Consider the following 14,653-nt stretch of genomic DNA (forward strand, 5'->3'; position numbering starts at 1 on the left):
TCAATTAACTTCTACTAAGCTTGGTCATAGTCCCATCTTACTATTCGGGCCGGAGTGAGTCTGGTAGAGACTACAGAGATGTTAAAAAGCAAAAATAACAGTCTCCCACCTTCTTTTTTTCGATTTTTACTTGCGTGGCCAATTTACTCCTCTGCCGGCAAAACTCCTTCCCCAGCTTATGATACTGTCTTATGCCACGCCAGATCTGCTTGGAGATTAGCCCATCGCCTCCTTGCGATGACATGATTTGATGACGAGGATAGATGTCGTCCCAGCTGGGCTGTGTGAACCCCGCCCAGGTCCTTATACGCGTCCCAGGTGACATATAATAACATGTCTCTACAGACCCCCCACGGGGGATGCCAGATTCACACACGTTCGTGAGCGACTATCTTACGCTGTCCTGTTGGCATTCGCGGTCAGTACGGTGGTAACTTGTTACATATTCTTCCAGGCTACTCGGAGGATAATTTATCAAGTTACGTTAGTTATATAATATTGAGTTATTTTAGGAGACTGGTTTGGCAACTCCATGGAATTTATATGTAGGGCATGTGTGGTCTAAGATGTGTGTTATTGACGGCAGGGGATGTTGTGTTATGCTGATAACATTTGTACTATTGCAGCTGCCAAAACGTAATTTTTCAGGAAATGTAAATGGTTAATCAAGTGGTGGTTTTCATTCGTACAGCAGGTGACATGCGTCGGTATTTACATATCTGTAACAAGCATGTTGTGGACTAATTAATAATCTCCAAGCAGATCCTTCATTAGCCTATGGACGTTCCTAGGCCGGCTACACCCCTTTGCCAGCCCGGTCCATTCTGTTGAGCACCAGCCTAATTTTAATCTATTATGTATGTTATGCACGTGTCAACTGGAATCTACAAGTCGTTGTTCGTATGCAGCAATTGTTATTATGTGTTTTTGTGTAACTATGGTAAGCCAGACGTGTGTAATAAGGTCAAAATTCGGGTGAATGTTTGTTTGCCCGCGAGAACCTTAATAAATAAAACATTGAACATTGAACATTGACCATAAAACCACCGCGAACATTTCTGCAGTATACACATGATGGCGCCACACAAGGTCCTTGCCCCATGTACACTGTATATTAGACCCATTCGTGTTTGTGATAGTTTATAGTTGCAAGTCCTTGGTGGTTGTTTAAGGGCATACTCGTCTAATAATAACCGATGTGACGTCTCTCGCACTTTCACAACTTCCCGAAGAGCTGGCCCGACCTTGATACACTGACTGGACTTAAGGGACCCGAACAACAAGGAGAAGGATCGAGTCGCTGATAGGACTCTGGAGCAACTTGCTTTGAAATCCGAATCAAGCACAGCTAGGAAAAACAGGTAAGATACTGGTCAAATAGTCCGATATTCTTCTACAAATCGTTACTTGCTTTTTGATAATATCTGTATGATCATATAGCGCCTGTTGAGCATGATAAGAGGTTAAGACTTCCATACGGACTTTATACGGACTTTATACAGAATATATACACACGCTCTCTAATGCCAGGAGAGGGAGAATTTCCAGATAGCGCAGAACCCTGCACCTTTGCCCATGTTGAAAATCGCTAATCAGCGTTCCCACAAAAAAATAGAATCAGAAGTCTGCAAAGCAGATTAGGCGTGGCCGAAAACTGGCCAGGCAGCTCCCAAGATAACATCAACCTTAGTTGGCTGTGGTCGAGGTCAGAGTCCAAAGAAGGTCGACCCTGAATCTGTGACAGGGGCTTCAATGAAGGCCATGGGCATGTAAATATACTTCAAGGACTCATGAGTACAAGCGTTCGAAGAATGCTCCTTTCTTAGTCCAAGTATCTGTTGCTGGGTTTCTTATTTCAGTGTCGTCTTGGGTCATGATCAGAACGATTTTGTGTACAGCCATGAGGAAGTGAAACTGATTTTATGTCATGAATGAAATGAAATATTTGACACTCGTATTTACTGAATGTATGTTATTGTTACTGTATGTTTACTTGTAAGGCCCCTCTGTTACTATGTTCAGGAAGAGGGTAATGGATTTTCTTTATTTCAGGTTAAACTGGCCCATAGTAAAACAGGCTATATACAACATACATGTAACAACCTAGACTCATGAAAACATTGCACTCTATGTAGTATAGCGTCTCCAGAGATTCTTGAAGTATGTGTTTATGGTAGAAAGAATCAGAATTTATTTTCTTTATAAAGTTTCACAATGTGGTGTTACCGTCTTTACTTCTGTATAAAGAGACTCTTTTTGCACAACAATTGCTTTATTCCAACCAACGTTTCGGTGACCGTCTGTCACCTTCTTCAGGGCAATTCTGTCTGCTTCACATTGTACTGCAGGACAGGTGTCGCTGCTCACAGCTCAGAATGAATGAATGAACTTTATTGCGCGACATATACGTTTGTGCATGGTACAGTGTAAGGCAATTTATACGATGACACTACATAATACTATAACTACATAAAGTACAGAAATGTGAACGTAAATGGCGTATTGACATAGTGCAATATACAGCTTAAATGATTAGGTCTGCTATTGTACAATACATTCTCTCTTTTTAGAGCATTGTACAGATGCGGTCACAAAACGTTTAAGTACAGTGGAAGCCAGTTAATTGCACGTCGGATAAACGCACACTTCGGTCAATTGCACGGAATCCCCAAATCCCGTGGTGGTGCGGTCCAACTGGGTAACTTCGCATTATCGCACACCGAATAATTGCACGGAATTCACTAGCAAATTGGTTGTGCAATTAAGCGGCTTCCACTGTATTTACATATGTACTGACAGCTTTATGCAAAATATCTCTGTTTCTGTCATAGCGTGGAGTTACCATGGCAACCGAGCCGCTGTACTTCAGCGTGTGGGACTATGTGGTGTTCTCTGTCATGCTCTGCGTGTCGGCGGGCATAGGGCTGTACTACGCATGCACGGGAGGCAAGCAGAGCACGCAGAAGGAGTTCCTCATGGCAGATAAGGTCAGTGACCCCACAAGTGGTTCATGTGTCGGATATGGGAACTTTCCTTTGCACAACCAGTACTTCTATAACCAAGAAAGAAAAGAGCTGTTCAAAGAGGCCATCAAATTCCATCCAAACTTTCACTGACAAAAAGAAAGCAGTTCACCTTTTAACATCACTTAATCCACACATAATAGAAAAAGTGGGATCTTTCGTCTTCCACTGTCTTCGAAATAGCAGTCGAACCCAATAACCCAGGATCTAGAGTTAGCTTTTACTAGTTTTAGACTAGAGTAGACTCTTGTGATATTGTATTTTACACTGTTTGCTTTTATGTTACCTGCAATTAGCCCACGGGCAAGAATTTGCAATAAACTTGAGTAATGTATCTCAACTGCTGACGTTTCGTTGCCTAGCCCATCAGACATCTTCCTCAGAGATTCTGACTGTAGAAGGCATAGATCGCGAGGACGTAAAAAACAGTGCGTTGTGACGGACAATAAAGTATCAATAACTGATGGATTCTGGCTCCTGAGTCACTGTGACATTAACTTTGTGTGCTTTTCCACTTATTTCTATCTTCCAGTCCATGTCAACGCTTCCCGTTATGATGTCCCTGCTAGCCTCGTTCATCTCCGCCATCACGGTGCTGGCGGCCCCAGCAGAGGTGTACAGGAACGGCACCATGTTCTGGTTCTTCGCGGTGTCGGGGTCCTTCAGCATGGTGCTGGTAGCGAGGCTATTTGTGCCTACCTTCTACAACCTTGGGTTGACAAGCACCTACGAGGTTTGTGCATCTATTAAGACAAAATACTGTAGTATAATGCTAAACTTTCTTCCAACACAAATGTTCACAGGGACCATATTGTCGCCTTCTTCAGGATCAATACTATGGACCCGACAATAGTATCCATAGTATCATGTAGTTGATTAGACACTAGTTTTATGTATTTACCTCTCTCAGTTCTTGAGACTGTGTATGCAATTAGCCTTCGGGCATGTTGTTGCAAATAAACATCTTTATTATTGACCAATCGCTTCATCAAACTCGCGAGAGTTATGGACACGTGATCCTATCAACACATGATCTTGCGGATGTGTCGTCAGCAACTGGTCAAAAGTGCCAGGAAGTTTATAACTCCCACCGTCTCTGTTCAGTGATGGCTGCCACCAGTATTGATGGTGAAGAAGGCGACAGTGGACGTTGAAGATTTTATCCGTGTTGGAAGAAAGTTTAGCATTGTACTATGATTACTACCAACACAGATGAGCTTCCATGATCATACAAAATACTGTATGGTCGTCGATGTTTTGAGGTAAGGTGATCTTGTAGTTAGGGTTGTTGATTTAGAATCTAACGTTACGGGTTCGAATCCCTAGCAGGCCCCGATGTTGTGTCTTTGGGAAAGGCCCTAAAATATCTTCCCTAACTCGACGCAGGTAAAAATGAACACCTAGTTTCGGTTAGGGACCTCTTGTATGTGACGTGAAACCTAAGGCCCCTTGGTTGAATTGAGGACCCGCCGCACTTATCTAAAAGAGAGGGTCCTTCCCATTGTCAGTGGATCAAACATTGCAGTCAGGTGTTACACAGCTGGTGCTTATCGTACAAAACTGGTATTTTTCGTCAAAAGGCGGTTGTGCGGAACAAACAAGGAAAAGCAAACTTGTTGAGATGCTGAGCGGTCTCCTGCGTCTCTTGTGGGCAAAGATATTTGTTGTGATGACTGACAAAAAATCACTGTTCTGTTTATCGTATTAATGAATGGTCTTCATTTGCACGTTCTTGTCCATGTGTGCTATCAATGTAGTGATACTGTTTCATACAAGAGTACACAAAAGCAAGTGTAAAATGATATTACGCGTAGTGTTGCAAGTGAACAATTGAAACAGAAAGTGCAGGTGAAACAGAACAACTAAAGCTATGCTACCGTAGCATAGCTTTAGTTGTTCTGTTTCACGTAGTACCACTATGTCTTTGTCGTACAATGTTGTCTGAGGCTATCATTAACGTTATATATATCGGTACAAATAATTAGCCTTTTGCTCAATGTTCAGATTGTGAACCTAACGTTACATTCAGGGCACTGATAAAAGAATAATGTATATCCTCATATAATGGACACTCTAATAGAAAATTAGCTTTATTCTCTATACGGTTGGAGTTACAAAGTGTACACCAATAACGATGATTGATTTCACTTCCCCGTGCAAATAGCTATTTGGTATACTACATCAGTCTACATGTATTCCTATTTTCATCATGTCCAGTACCTGGAAATCCGGTTCTCCAAGGCAGTTCGTTTACTTTGCACCGTCCTCTTTATGGTGAACATGGTCAGTACAATTTAGTCTTAACCTAATCAAAAAAGTCTTAACGATAGAAATGCTCTGTACATTATTGTTTAACTGTGAATTGTATAACATCGTTGAAGTACTTAAAAGTATCAGCCATTTTCAATTAAATGAAATATTAAATGGTTTGTCATTGATATTGATACTTTTGTATCTTTTTGTCCTTCTGTAGCTAGTGTACATGGGACTTGTTCTCTACGCTCCGTCCTTGGCTCTTAATGCAGGTGAGTGTAAACCGACAAACTTACAAACAAAAGCTACTCAATTCAGCCCCTGGTTACGAAGAGAGAGTAGTCTGTGGAGTGAGCACAATTTATAATGAAAATAGATCAAGTTGTAGAGTATTTTAGTTTGAAGACAACCACTTTTAAAGTAGGATAATGCCTATTGCCTTTGTGACTGACGTTGAGCTTAATTATGACTTCACCATGTACCAGCACTGTGTTCATGGTGCATTTCACTCTGGAGAAACTTCCGCGCATCGTTCATGACTTATTTATTTCTTCATGACTTATCTATTTGTTCATTTGCAGTAACTGGCCTGACGCTTTGGGGAGCAGTCCTGGGTATGGGACTGGTCTGCACGTTCTACACAGCCCTGGTGAGTGACGTGTTTCCAGAAGCTTTAGTCATGGCAATCGAATAGCGGATATTTTACCTTACCCAGAGGGCTTCAAGCAGAGGTTGGTGGAAAAACCATGACCCATTCCTGGCATTCCTTTCATCCGTTTTTTTATCGACCGACCTTTCCATCGAAAAGTGGTCACGATTTTTCCACCAACCTCTGTTTGGAGAGTTATTTCACCTGACTTCGCCACATTGCACCGGAGTGGCGCAAAACGCAAGTCGGCATAATTTGTCGCCTGACATTTTGATTTTTTTTATTTCCCCTTAAAATCGCTATTTTTTATTCACTTCCAGGGCGGCATGAAGGCCGTGATGTGGACGGACACGTTCCAGGTGTTTGTGATGGTGGCGGGGTTTCTGGCCGTCATCATCCAGGGGTGCCTCCAGCCCCTAGCGTCTTGTTACGGTACTGCAGCGGAACGTCCGATTTTGACATCTCGCTATTTTACAGGGCGGCATGAAGGCCGTGATGTGGACCGACACGTTCCAGGTGTTTGTGATGGTGGCGGGGTTTCTGGCCGTCATCATCCAGGGGACTATAGAGGCAGGCGGGCCGGCTCGCGTCTGGGAACTCAACCGGAAGGGACAGAGGCTGGAGTTCTTCAAGTAAGAAGGGTTGTTGATCAAGAATTGTGCTTAACCTTTGAATTGTTAGAAAATTTATCGCTGCTCGGGCCTTTATATTATTGGGCCTCCTCTCCGGGAGATTGCGGCCATACACTAATCTCCAAGCAGATCCTACGGTAGCATTAGATAGTATCAAAGGCTGGCAGAGGAATGAAGCCAGCCTAGGAGTGTGTTTTCGACCGGAGGATCTGCCGCGGTCTGATACCCCTTGACCATCTTTGATACATGTACTGTCTTATGGCACCTGCTTAGAGATCACCCATACACCTCTAATTTAAGAGAATTTTCTAAAGTCACCAATACGGTCTCAGGATTCTTAATCACCATGAAAAAACATACAATATGAGTTCACTTTTCATACTCAACTTTACAGTATCACTCCCCTACGTCTTGGATAAGATAAAAGTCAGTTAACGAATTTACTGCGACGGATATTTCTTAGACCGATAAGATTGGTTGTACAATGTACCATCCATAATTCCCTGGAATAACATGATCTGCAATGAAATAGTCCTATGAAAATCTGGTCTGTCTGGACATTTGGTCACTATATATATATTATTCTTAATGCTTGTGTCGATAAGAAGCATTATCTAAGAGACCACCAAAAAGTGCTCACGTTGGCAAGGTGGTTCTTGTACAAAGTTGTTCACTTGTACAGATTTGAACTACATAATATACTCTTTCGCAATTACGCGTCCTGGAAAACTAGTCAGTGGTGTTGTTTTCTCCTATCTTCTATTTTCCTTGCTCCGACTGCAGTTTTGACCCCGACCCGCGAGTCCGGCACACGACGTGGAACATCCTGGTGGGAGGAACGTTCTTCCGATGCGCCATGTACGCAGTGAACCAGGCACAGGTGCAGAGGTACCTCTGCTGCCCGTCCATCAAAAAGGCACAAGTGTGAGTACCCGATCTTCAATAAGTCATATTTGACGTAACCTCCAAGTAAATCCTACGGTAGCATAAGATAGTATCAAAAGCCGGCAAAGGAGTGTAGCTGGCCTATACTACCTAGGAGTGTTCATTGCCTATGGTTACCAATGAACACTCATAGGCTGGCTTGGATACTATCTTATGCTACTGTAGATTCTACTTGTAGAATATATTTGACGAGTTAAAAGCCCCTTATGGTGAAGTTTTAAGTTACGGAAGCCTCACAAATGCGACTTTTATATGACCGCCGTTCTATTGAGATTTCTATTGAGTTTATCTCTAGGCTTGGCTGATAACGACCCCTAAAGCTCCATAAAAATACATGATATGACTGTCGTTGATGAGTGAACAATATTCTAGTCTTGGACATTTGCATATTGACTAGTGGATGAATGTATATGAGTGGCTAGTCTGGCAGACCCGAGATAGAGAGGTCACTGGTTTGATTTCCCGGCATTCACGGTAGGACGATTCGTCATTGGAAATGGCACGTAAGATGACTTTCTTCACTCAGCCAGGTTCAAAAACTACTACTTGACTTCAGTTGGAGACGTCAAAGGCTATGGAAGGAGTGGGATGGGCTTCGCCTTTCAATGCACAGTAGACAACAACCTTACTCCCACTGCCATTGCCATTGCGGCCTCGAAAAGGCTATTGGTCCTGAACTACCTTTAGCTACCTTCTGCAGTATGTCAACATGTACGTTTCTGTGTTGCAGAGCCCTCTACTGGAACATTCCGGGACTGGTTTTGTTCATCTTCTTCGCGGTCCTGAGTGGAATGGTGATGTACGCCCGGTACTTCGACTGCGATCCTAAGACAATGGGGTACATCAGCAGTTCTGACCAGGTAAGCCGTCCACTGTCTTTCTTTGTTTCGTAAGTAGCTTCGGCTATGGCTAAATAGGCCTACATTAGTCCTAAACGACAATGCCTGCCACTCAGAGCACATATGTAAGCTAACCCACACGTCTGTTGCAAAATTCTCTCCCCTGAATCCGCTCATCTTCTGCCCTGCGCTTTAGTCTGGCTGACTTTAGCTGCCTGGATAGTCTGAATCTCCCGCTGGATTGGTCTCTGGCAAGGAGAAATCGGACTAGTTCTGAAAGAAGCAGAAAGCCTGCATCCGCTCTCTTCTGTTGGAAAAACACAAGCTAAATTTTTCTAAACTACAACTTGCTTTATTTACAGATGATGCCGTACTTCGTAATGGACATCCTGAGCCAGTTTCCGGGCATCCCTGGCCTCTTCACGTCCTGCGTGTTCAGCGCAGCCCTCAGCACCATGGACTCGGGGCTGAACGCGTTGGCGGCCGTGGCGCTGGAGGACTTCGTAAAGCCCTGCTTCCCCAACCTCAGCGACGAGAAGTACACCTGGATATCGAAGATTCTAGGTAAGTGCTAACAGCCGCAGCATACTTAGATATTTACAGATGTAGTTGACCTGTACTGACATTCATACAGCGATCTAAGGACTACTTTGATGAAGTACAATTATAAAGAAAAGGGCCCCTTCGATCGAGTATGCAAACAGCAAAGACGAGCACTTGTCATTCATTCTGAATTCATTAAACATAAGACTTTTATTTTGGCCCGGACGAGAGGAATTTTAGGTCACAGCACCCATTTCCCCCCCGGGCCCCGGGTTGATTTTAACTGCGCGTTTAAAATCTAGGGTCCCTGTCTGGCCCCAAAATAGCCCGGAAATCGCAGGGTGTACCACGGGGCCATGTAGGGGGCACGCCCGAAAGTGCAAAAAACAAGCCCATAAACTACCTGGCAAGGGAGCCTTTTTTCAAATGGACCATAGTAACAACTGGTTTGGTTAATTTCGATCTTCATTACTGATACATCGCTACTTACTGGAGTCCAAATTGAAATCACACCAAATATGACATCAGGAATATGAAAGGAATTATGACTTTGATTTAACAGAAAGCAAACATAGGTTGAACTCAAAATCAGTGGTGGACATACGTCGAGGTAAATTAAGATAACTGGGTCAGCAAACATTTCATCTGGACTATTTCCTCCTTCATCACGCTACATTTTACTAGGAATTCTGAATGTATACACTTCTTTGTTCCCCCAGCCATGGTTTTCGGCCTGCTGACGATCCTGATGGCGTTCATCGCCTCGAACCTGGGCCCGGTGTTCTCCGCTGTCATCAGCCTGTTCGGCATGATCGGCGGCCCGATCCTCGGCATCTTCGTGCTCGGCATGATGTTCCCCTGCGCTAACAAATGGGTGGGTGTTTTCGAACTTGCTACAACTATTTGTAAAGTCACAGACCCGTACAACTGACCACCTTTACATAAGGACCATGCACAATGGATGGTTCCTCAGATAATTAATGACCTTTGTCAAGAAGGTTATATTTTTCCCCTATTGACACAATCATTAAGAATTCTTTATAAAGTGAACACCTGACCAATTGTTTTGGTTCCCTGAATGCTCTCCTTTGACAGGTAGGTATTTTTAGCTAGCTTTCTACAAAAATGTCTGAATACTATGTATATGATGGTTCATCTGTAAAGTTAGTCGACACCCTAATTTGACAAGCTCAAAAAGTGGTCCTTATGTAGAGGCGAAGATTTCTACTCCCTGACTACTAAAGTAATAGTATTAAGATTTTGAGCTAAGTTGAAAAGCTTTCATTAAGCACATCTTGGTTGTGAATCGTGCTTGTGCTTGTCCATCCTGTCTGCCATGAGTCATTAAACACTCCCTAACAAACTTTGGCAGCCATATACTTCAATCATGTACCGATCATTTTCGTAACTGAATCCAATGCACCCAATAGGGAGGTCTTATAGGCCTTTTGTTCAGCCTTTTCATCACTCTGTGGATCGGGATGGGGAAGATCGTGTGGCCGATGTCTGGATGGGCACCGCCGATCTCGGTCGACGGATGCTCCGCAGGCCTCACTGTAAACGCCACGGCAAATTTCACCACTACCCCCGCCATGGCCACGAGCACAGCACGGTATAACATCACCACTCCGGCTGGGCCTACAGTAGACCAGTAGTAAGTAACGATTACGTGTACGTGTGTGTGCGTGTGTCTGTGTGTATGTGTGTGTGTGCGCGCGTGTTTGTTTGTTTGTTTGTTGTGTATCTGTGTGTGCCTTTTTGTGTTTCCAGTTACTATTTGCAGTCAGCATTCTAGTAACTAAAGAACCTCTTGGCGGATTGTGATGGTATTCGATGGTTGAGAGTACGGAGATCAGTGTCAAGTTTGGGTCTCCTGGAGGCTACCCTTGGTATTGCGGCAGAACTTGTGGTTGTCCATGCCTGTACATGCTATTGTCTTGATTTTTTTGGTGAGAGAGAGAGAGAGAGAGAGAGAGAATAGTTTATTTGCTTCACAGCCAACTTGCGGCTCGAAAGCCGAATTATCAGGCTCGTTTACATTGTGTAAAGTTACATAATTGCTAATCTCAAAACATAGTAACATAAAAAATACAAATAAGACGTGTAGCATGAATATCATAATGAATAAATATACTATTACAATGTCTAAAAGGCAGATACGAGTACAATAATACGAGTACAATGTCTAAAAGGCAAATTGGAATAGGTTAAAACTATACATATTAAAAGTCTGATCGTGCTAAAACTGATTAACTTGTCCTACAAAGTTAGCTAAAAACAGATTGTCCTGGTGGAGTACATATGTAGAGTCTACAGTTCGTTCAATGATTTGATCATGATCATTGCCGGTATAGCGCTGGTTAGGTAGCGGTTAGTCCCAGAAGGTTGTTGGTATCGCGCAGAGTTGCGGAGTTGCCTGCCATGCTGTTGTCCACGGGTAGGGGGCAGCCACGTAGAGAAACGAGGAGACCTTTAAACTCTGAAGGCAAAGTCAGTACAGAGTTTTGGTGGCAAATAATAGCTTTTGATATCAGGAAGAAGTGTTTGGTTTAGGCCTTTGGAACTGCGGTGGCGTTATTGTTAACTCTTTCAGAGAGGATGAGTAAAAAAAAGGATGGATTTTTACAACTTGTACCTTTGGTGCTGAGGCGTAACTTGTTACAATCGCCAAGGGAGAAAGTCGAGAGAGACATCCCACTTTGATAATCTGATTGACATATCATGTTTGTTTTCCCAGCCCCCCAGAATCCGCGCTGTACGAGCTGTCTTATGTGTACCTCGGAGCGGTGGCAACCCTCAGCTGTGTAATCGTGGGACTCCTGGTGAGCCTCGTAACAGGTATGTGAACAGGGTTTCCTCTGCGGTGATTTTCAAGAGAGCATATGTCGTACAGGCATGAAACTGCCTTAGGATCAAGTAACGTTAGGCCACACCAAGTAAATTCTATGGATGACGCAATGGCGCTAATTAATGTCAACGTGACGTGAAAATACCAAAATGAGCGAATAGGTAGCCTAATGATTGTACTTGTAGAATTGACACTAGCGAGGTAGTCATGACCGTAGTTGCAGAAGTGAAACTTGTTGGATACTTGTAAAAGTGGCACCAATATGCAATCCATGACTTTTGTTGCTAACTTGTTAAGCGATACCAGTATACCACAGTAGTGTCACTTTTGCTACACTTGTTCACTACTTATATACAGAAATGAATACCTTGTTGCTTGTGATGTCATATTTAGTCACTTCAATTCTTGTTAACGTTACAACGTTTATGGGGTCTATTTTGAAAATGTACCCATCTTGTTTTTTAAAACAATTCCGACATTTTTCGCCCTATCTCACTATTTTTGTAGGCTGCAGAGGATGTAATCCATAAGATTTACTTGCTGTAGCCTTACCTCCAAATTTTTGTGCAGCGGATACCTAAAAGTGTCTTTATACTCCTGTCACATTATCCACGATCGATTCGATATGACATTCAGGCGTACCGATGGAAGATTGGCCATATTCAAGATCGACAGAGGGTTGCACGTATTTTTCACCTGAAAACCGTCCCGGTCACATATAAATTATACTTTGGACCTTGTACAATTGTTGTGAAATAAAGTTATTATTATAAGCGAGGCTCGGTCGATTGCCGCAGAATCGTCGTCCGATTTTCGCCAAATGTGACAGGGGTATTACTGATCTGTCCTTGAAACGCGTTCACGATCATAGAAAGTCCTAAAACGTCGTTCAGGACTTTGTACCCAACTTCAGGTCATATCTAATAGAATCTCTGTCTTTACAGGCTCCCAGGATCCTACGAAAGTGGACCCCAGACTGATCGTCCCGTTCTACGACAGCATGTTCTGCTGCCTGCCCAACAGCTGGCTGGAGTGGCTGCGCTGTGGGGTCAGGCATGGGGAGGGGGTAAGTAGAGAAGCTTCCGTTGCCACATTGGCGACTGAGTGGGTAAAAGTAAGGGAAATATGTAGTTTCCTGTGGCGTAAAAAAGCAGTACGTGGTACTACATGTGGTAGCCAACGAGCCGACAATCAATCAGCACCAAGGACATGCACCATGTGTCCGCGTGTTTATGCGTATGTGAACGTGCGTGTTTGTGTGTATGGGTGTGTATGTGTGTGTGTGCGTGTTTGTTTGCATGTGTATGTGTTCGTTTGTGTTGTGTGTCTTTATGTAAGTGTGTGAGAGGGGATACAAGTGGGCTATGTAGCATGTATGGTTACGTTAGTATTGGACGAACAATAATCAGATAGAAGTTGTCCTGTTAAACAAATAGAGCAAATGACTTTATGATTATCAACAAGAAGTTATCAACAAGCGGATACCAAGGGAACCAAGGACATACACTATGTGTACGCGTGTTTATGCGCATGTGTGTTTGTGAGTGAGTGTGTGCGTGTTTATGCGTGTGTGTGCGTGCGTGGGTGCGCACGCGCGTGTGACAGACACACACAGAGAGAGAGAGAGAGAGAGAGAGAGAGGCTACTATTGTGTTACCCGCCAGCCTTGTTGAAGGCTCTGATATCACGGTTTTCTCCCTCTCCAGGACAAAGCCGCCATGGATGTCGAGATGTCTCCTGCCGTCACTAAGCTCCTACCGACTGACGAGGGGATCAAGATTCAAGACTCCAATGACAATCACAGTCAGACTACGATCGAAAATATCACCAATATATGATGTAGCCCTGCTGTAGATATCTTGCTTTACTAGTACATATATCTATTCAGAAAGTGATGCGAATATATCTGATGCAGTCTTTGGGAATTCGTAATACTCTCAACACACAGTGAACAAGTGTGTGTTTGTTATTCCACCCGTATTTGTTGATCGCCTATCACGGTACACGGGGCTCTTTTGATACCTTAAATTAGCGATGATGGATCAAGGACATATAGCACCACAGAACCAAGCATATTACTGCCAATAATGTCTACTCTCCAAGCAGAGGTTAGGCCCCGGCTGTTTTTTTGCGTTTTTATCGGGCTTTCTATTTTGTACCGTTTTGTTGATGTCTCGCGGCCTTAGCCCGATAAAAACACACTAAAAAGTGCCAAAAAACGGCCAGAGCCTTACCTCTGCTTGGAGAATAAAAGAAATGTCATCTAGAGCTCGCAGACTCGTCAGCCGATCGATATTCCTGCTGTGTGACAGGGTTAAGAACTATTCCTTGATTAGCCACTATGTGGCCATTATGCCCTCTTCACAACTGAATATTTTTTCTTTGTTTTTCTACCTCAGTTGTTGTAGTATTAGTTTAAGACTTAGTTGATTTACAACGTGTTCCAGTTTGATACCATATCTCACCGATCTTTATACGTCATTGTTTGAGTCCATGGAGTTTATCTTCTGAAAGAAGTTATTAGATAGAAGTTATCGTTGTTATGATTTATCTTTATTTCTCTATGGATGCTATGTGTCAATCACCAATTTGTAATATGTATATATGTATTACAAAATAAACTGCAGTTCACTGATGAAAGACAGCGGATGCTGTTTGAAACATCTACCTCAAGTGGAGACCTTGTCCGGTTGTGTGATTTGTGATTCGTAGAATCGTAATAGCCTCCATAGCAAGCTCTCACAGCATTTTTCGTCTTTTGGGAGATCATTGTAAACTTTTGCTGGCCATTTCTTTTTGTACTGGGTCGCTTGTACGGGTCGGCTATACAAGCGACAAAAAAGAAATGGCCAGCAAAAGTGTACAATGAGCCAAAAATGGAGGCTAGTACCGTTATATGTACCTGGATATCTAATTATGTT

General features: G+C 43.2%; 1 protein-coding gene across 1 annotated transcript; it reads left to right on the top strand.

Annotated features, from left to right (window-relative positions):
* The first annotated feature begins 1,243 nt into the window (after positions 1–1,243).
* Positions 1,244–14,410, top strand: LOC118421211 (sodium-coupled monocarboxylate transporter 1-like). Its single transcript, XM_035828374.1, has 15 exons — positions 1,244–1,361; positions 2,832–2,987; positions 3,556–3,756; positions 5,241–5,306; positions 5,497–5,548; positions 5,858–5,925; positions 6,403–6,557; positions 7,341–7,481; positions 8,233–8,362; positions 8,704–8,905; positions 9,604–9,758; positions 10,315–10,538; positions 11,622–11,722; positions 12,677–12,798; positions 13,439–14,410. The coding sequence occupies exons 2-15, from the start codon at positions 2,844–2,846 to the stop codon at positions 13,568–13,570; spliced, it is 1,893 nt and encodes a 630-aa protein (XP_035684267.1). The 5' UTR covers positions 1,244–1,361; positions 2,832–2,843; the 3' UTR covers positions 13,571–14,410.
* The last annotated feature ends 243 nt before the right edge of the window (positions 14,411–14,653 follow it).

Source organism: Branchiostoma floridae, chromosome 8 (assembly GCF_000003815.2).
Source record: "Branchiostoma floridae strain S238N-H82 chromosome 8, Bfl_VNyyK, whole genome shotgun sequence".
In the NCBI taxonomy this organism is placed as follows: domain Eukaryota; kingdom Metazoa; phylum Chordata; class Leptocardii; order Amphioxiformes; family Branchiostomatidae; genus Branchiostoma; species Branchiostoma floridae.

Bases quoted from the DNA above. Each gene is read 5' to 3' on its own strand.
- LOC118421211 (XM_035828374.1), top strand. From the start codon at position 2,844: ATGGCAACCGAGCCGCTGTACTTCAGCGTGTGGGACTATGTGGTGTTC. The intron at 2,988-3,555 runs GTCAGTGACCCC...TCTATCTTCCAG, and splicing joins AGTTCCTCATGGCAGATAAG to TCCATGTCAACGCTTCCCGT. The intron at 8,906-9,603 runs GTAAGTGCTAAC...TTGTTCCCCCAG, and splicing joins CTGGATATCGAAGATTCTAG to CCATGGTTTTCGGCCTGCTG.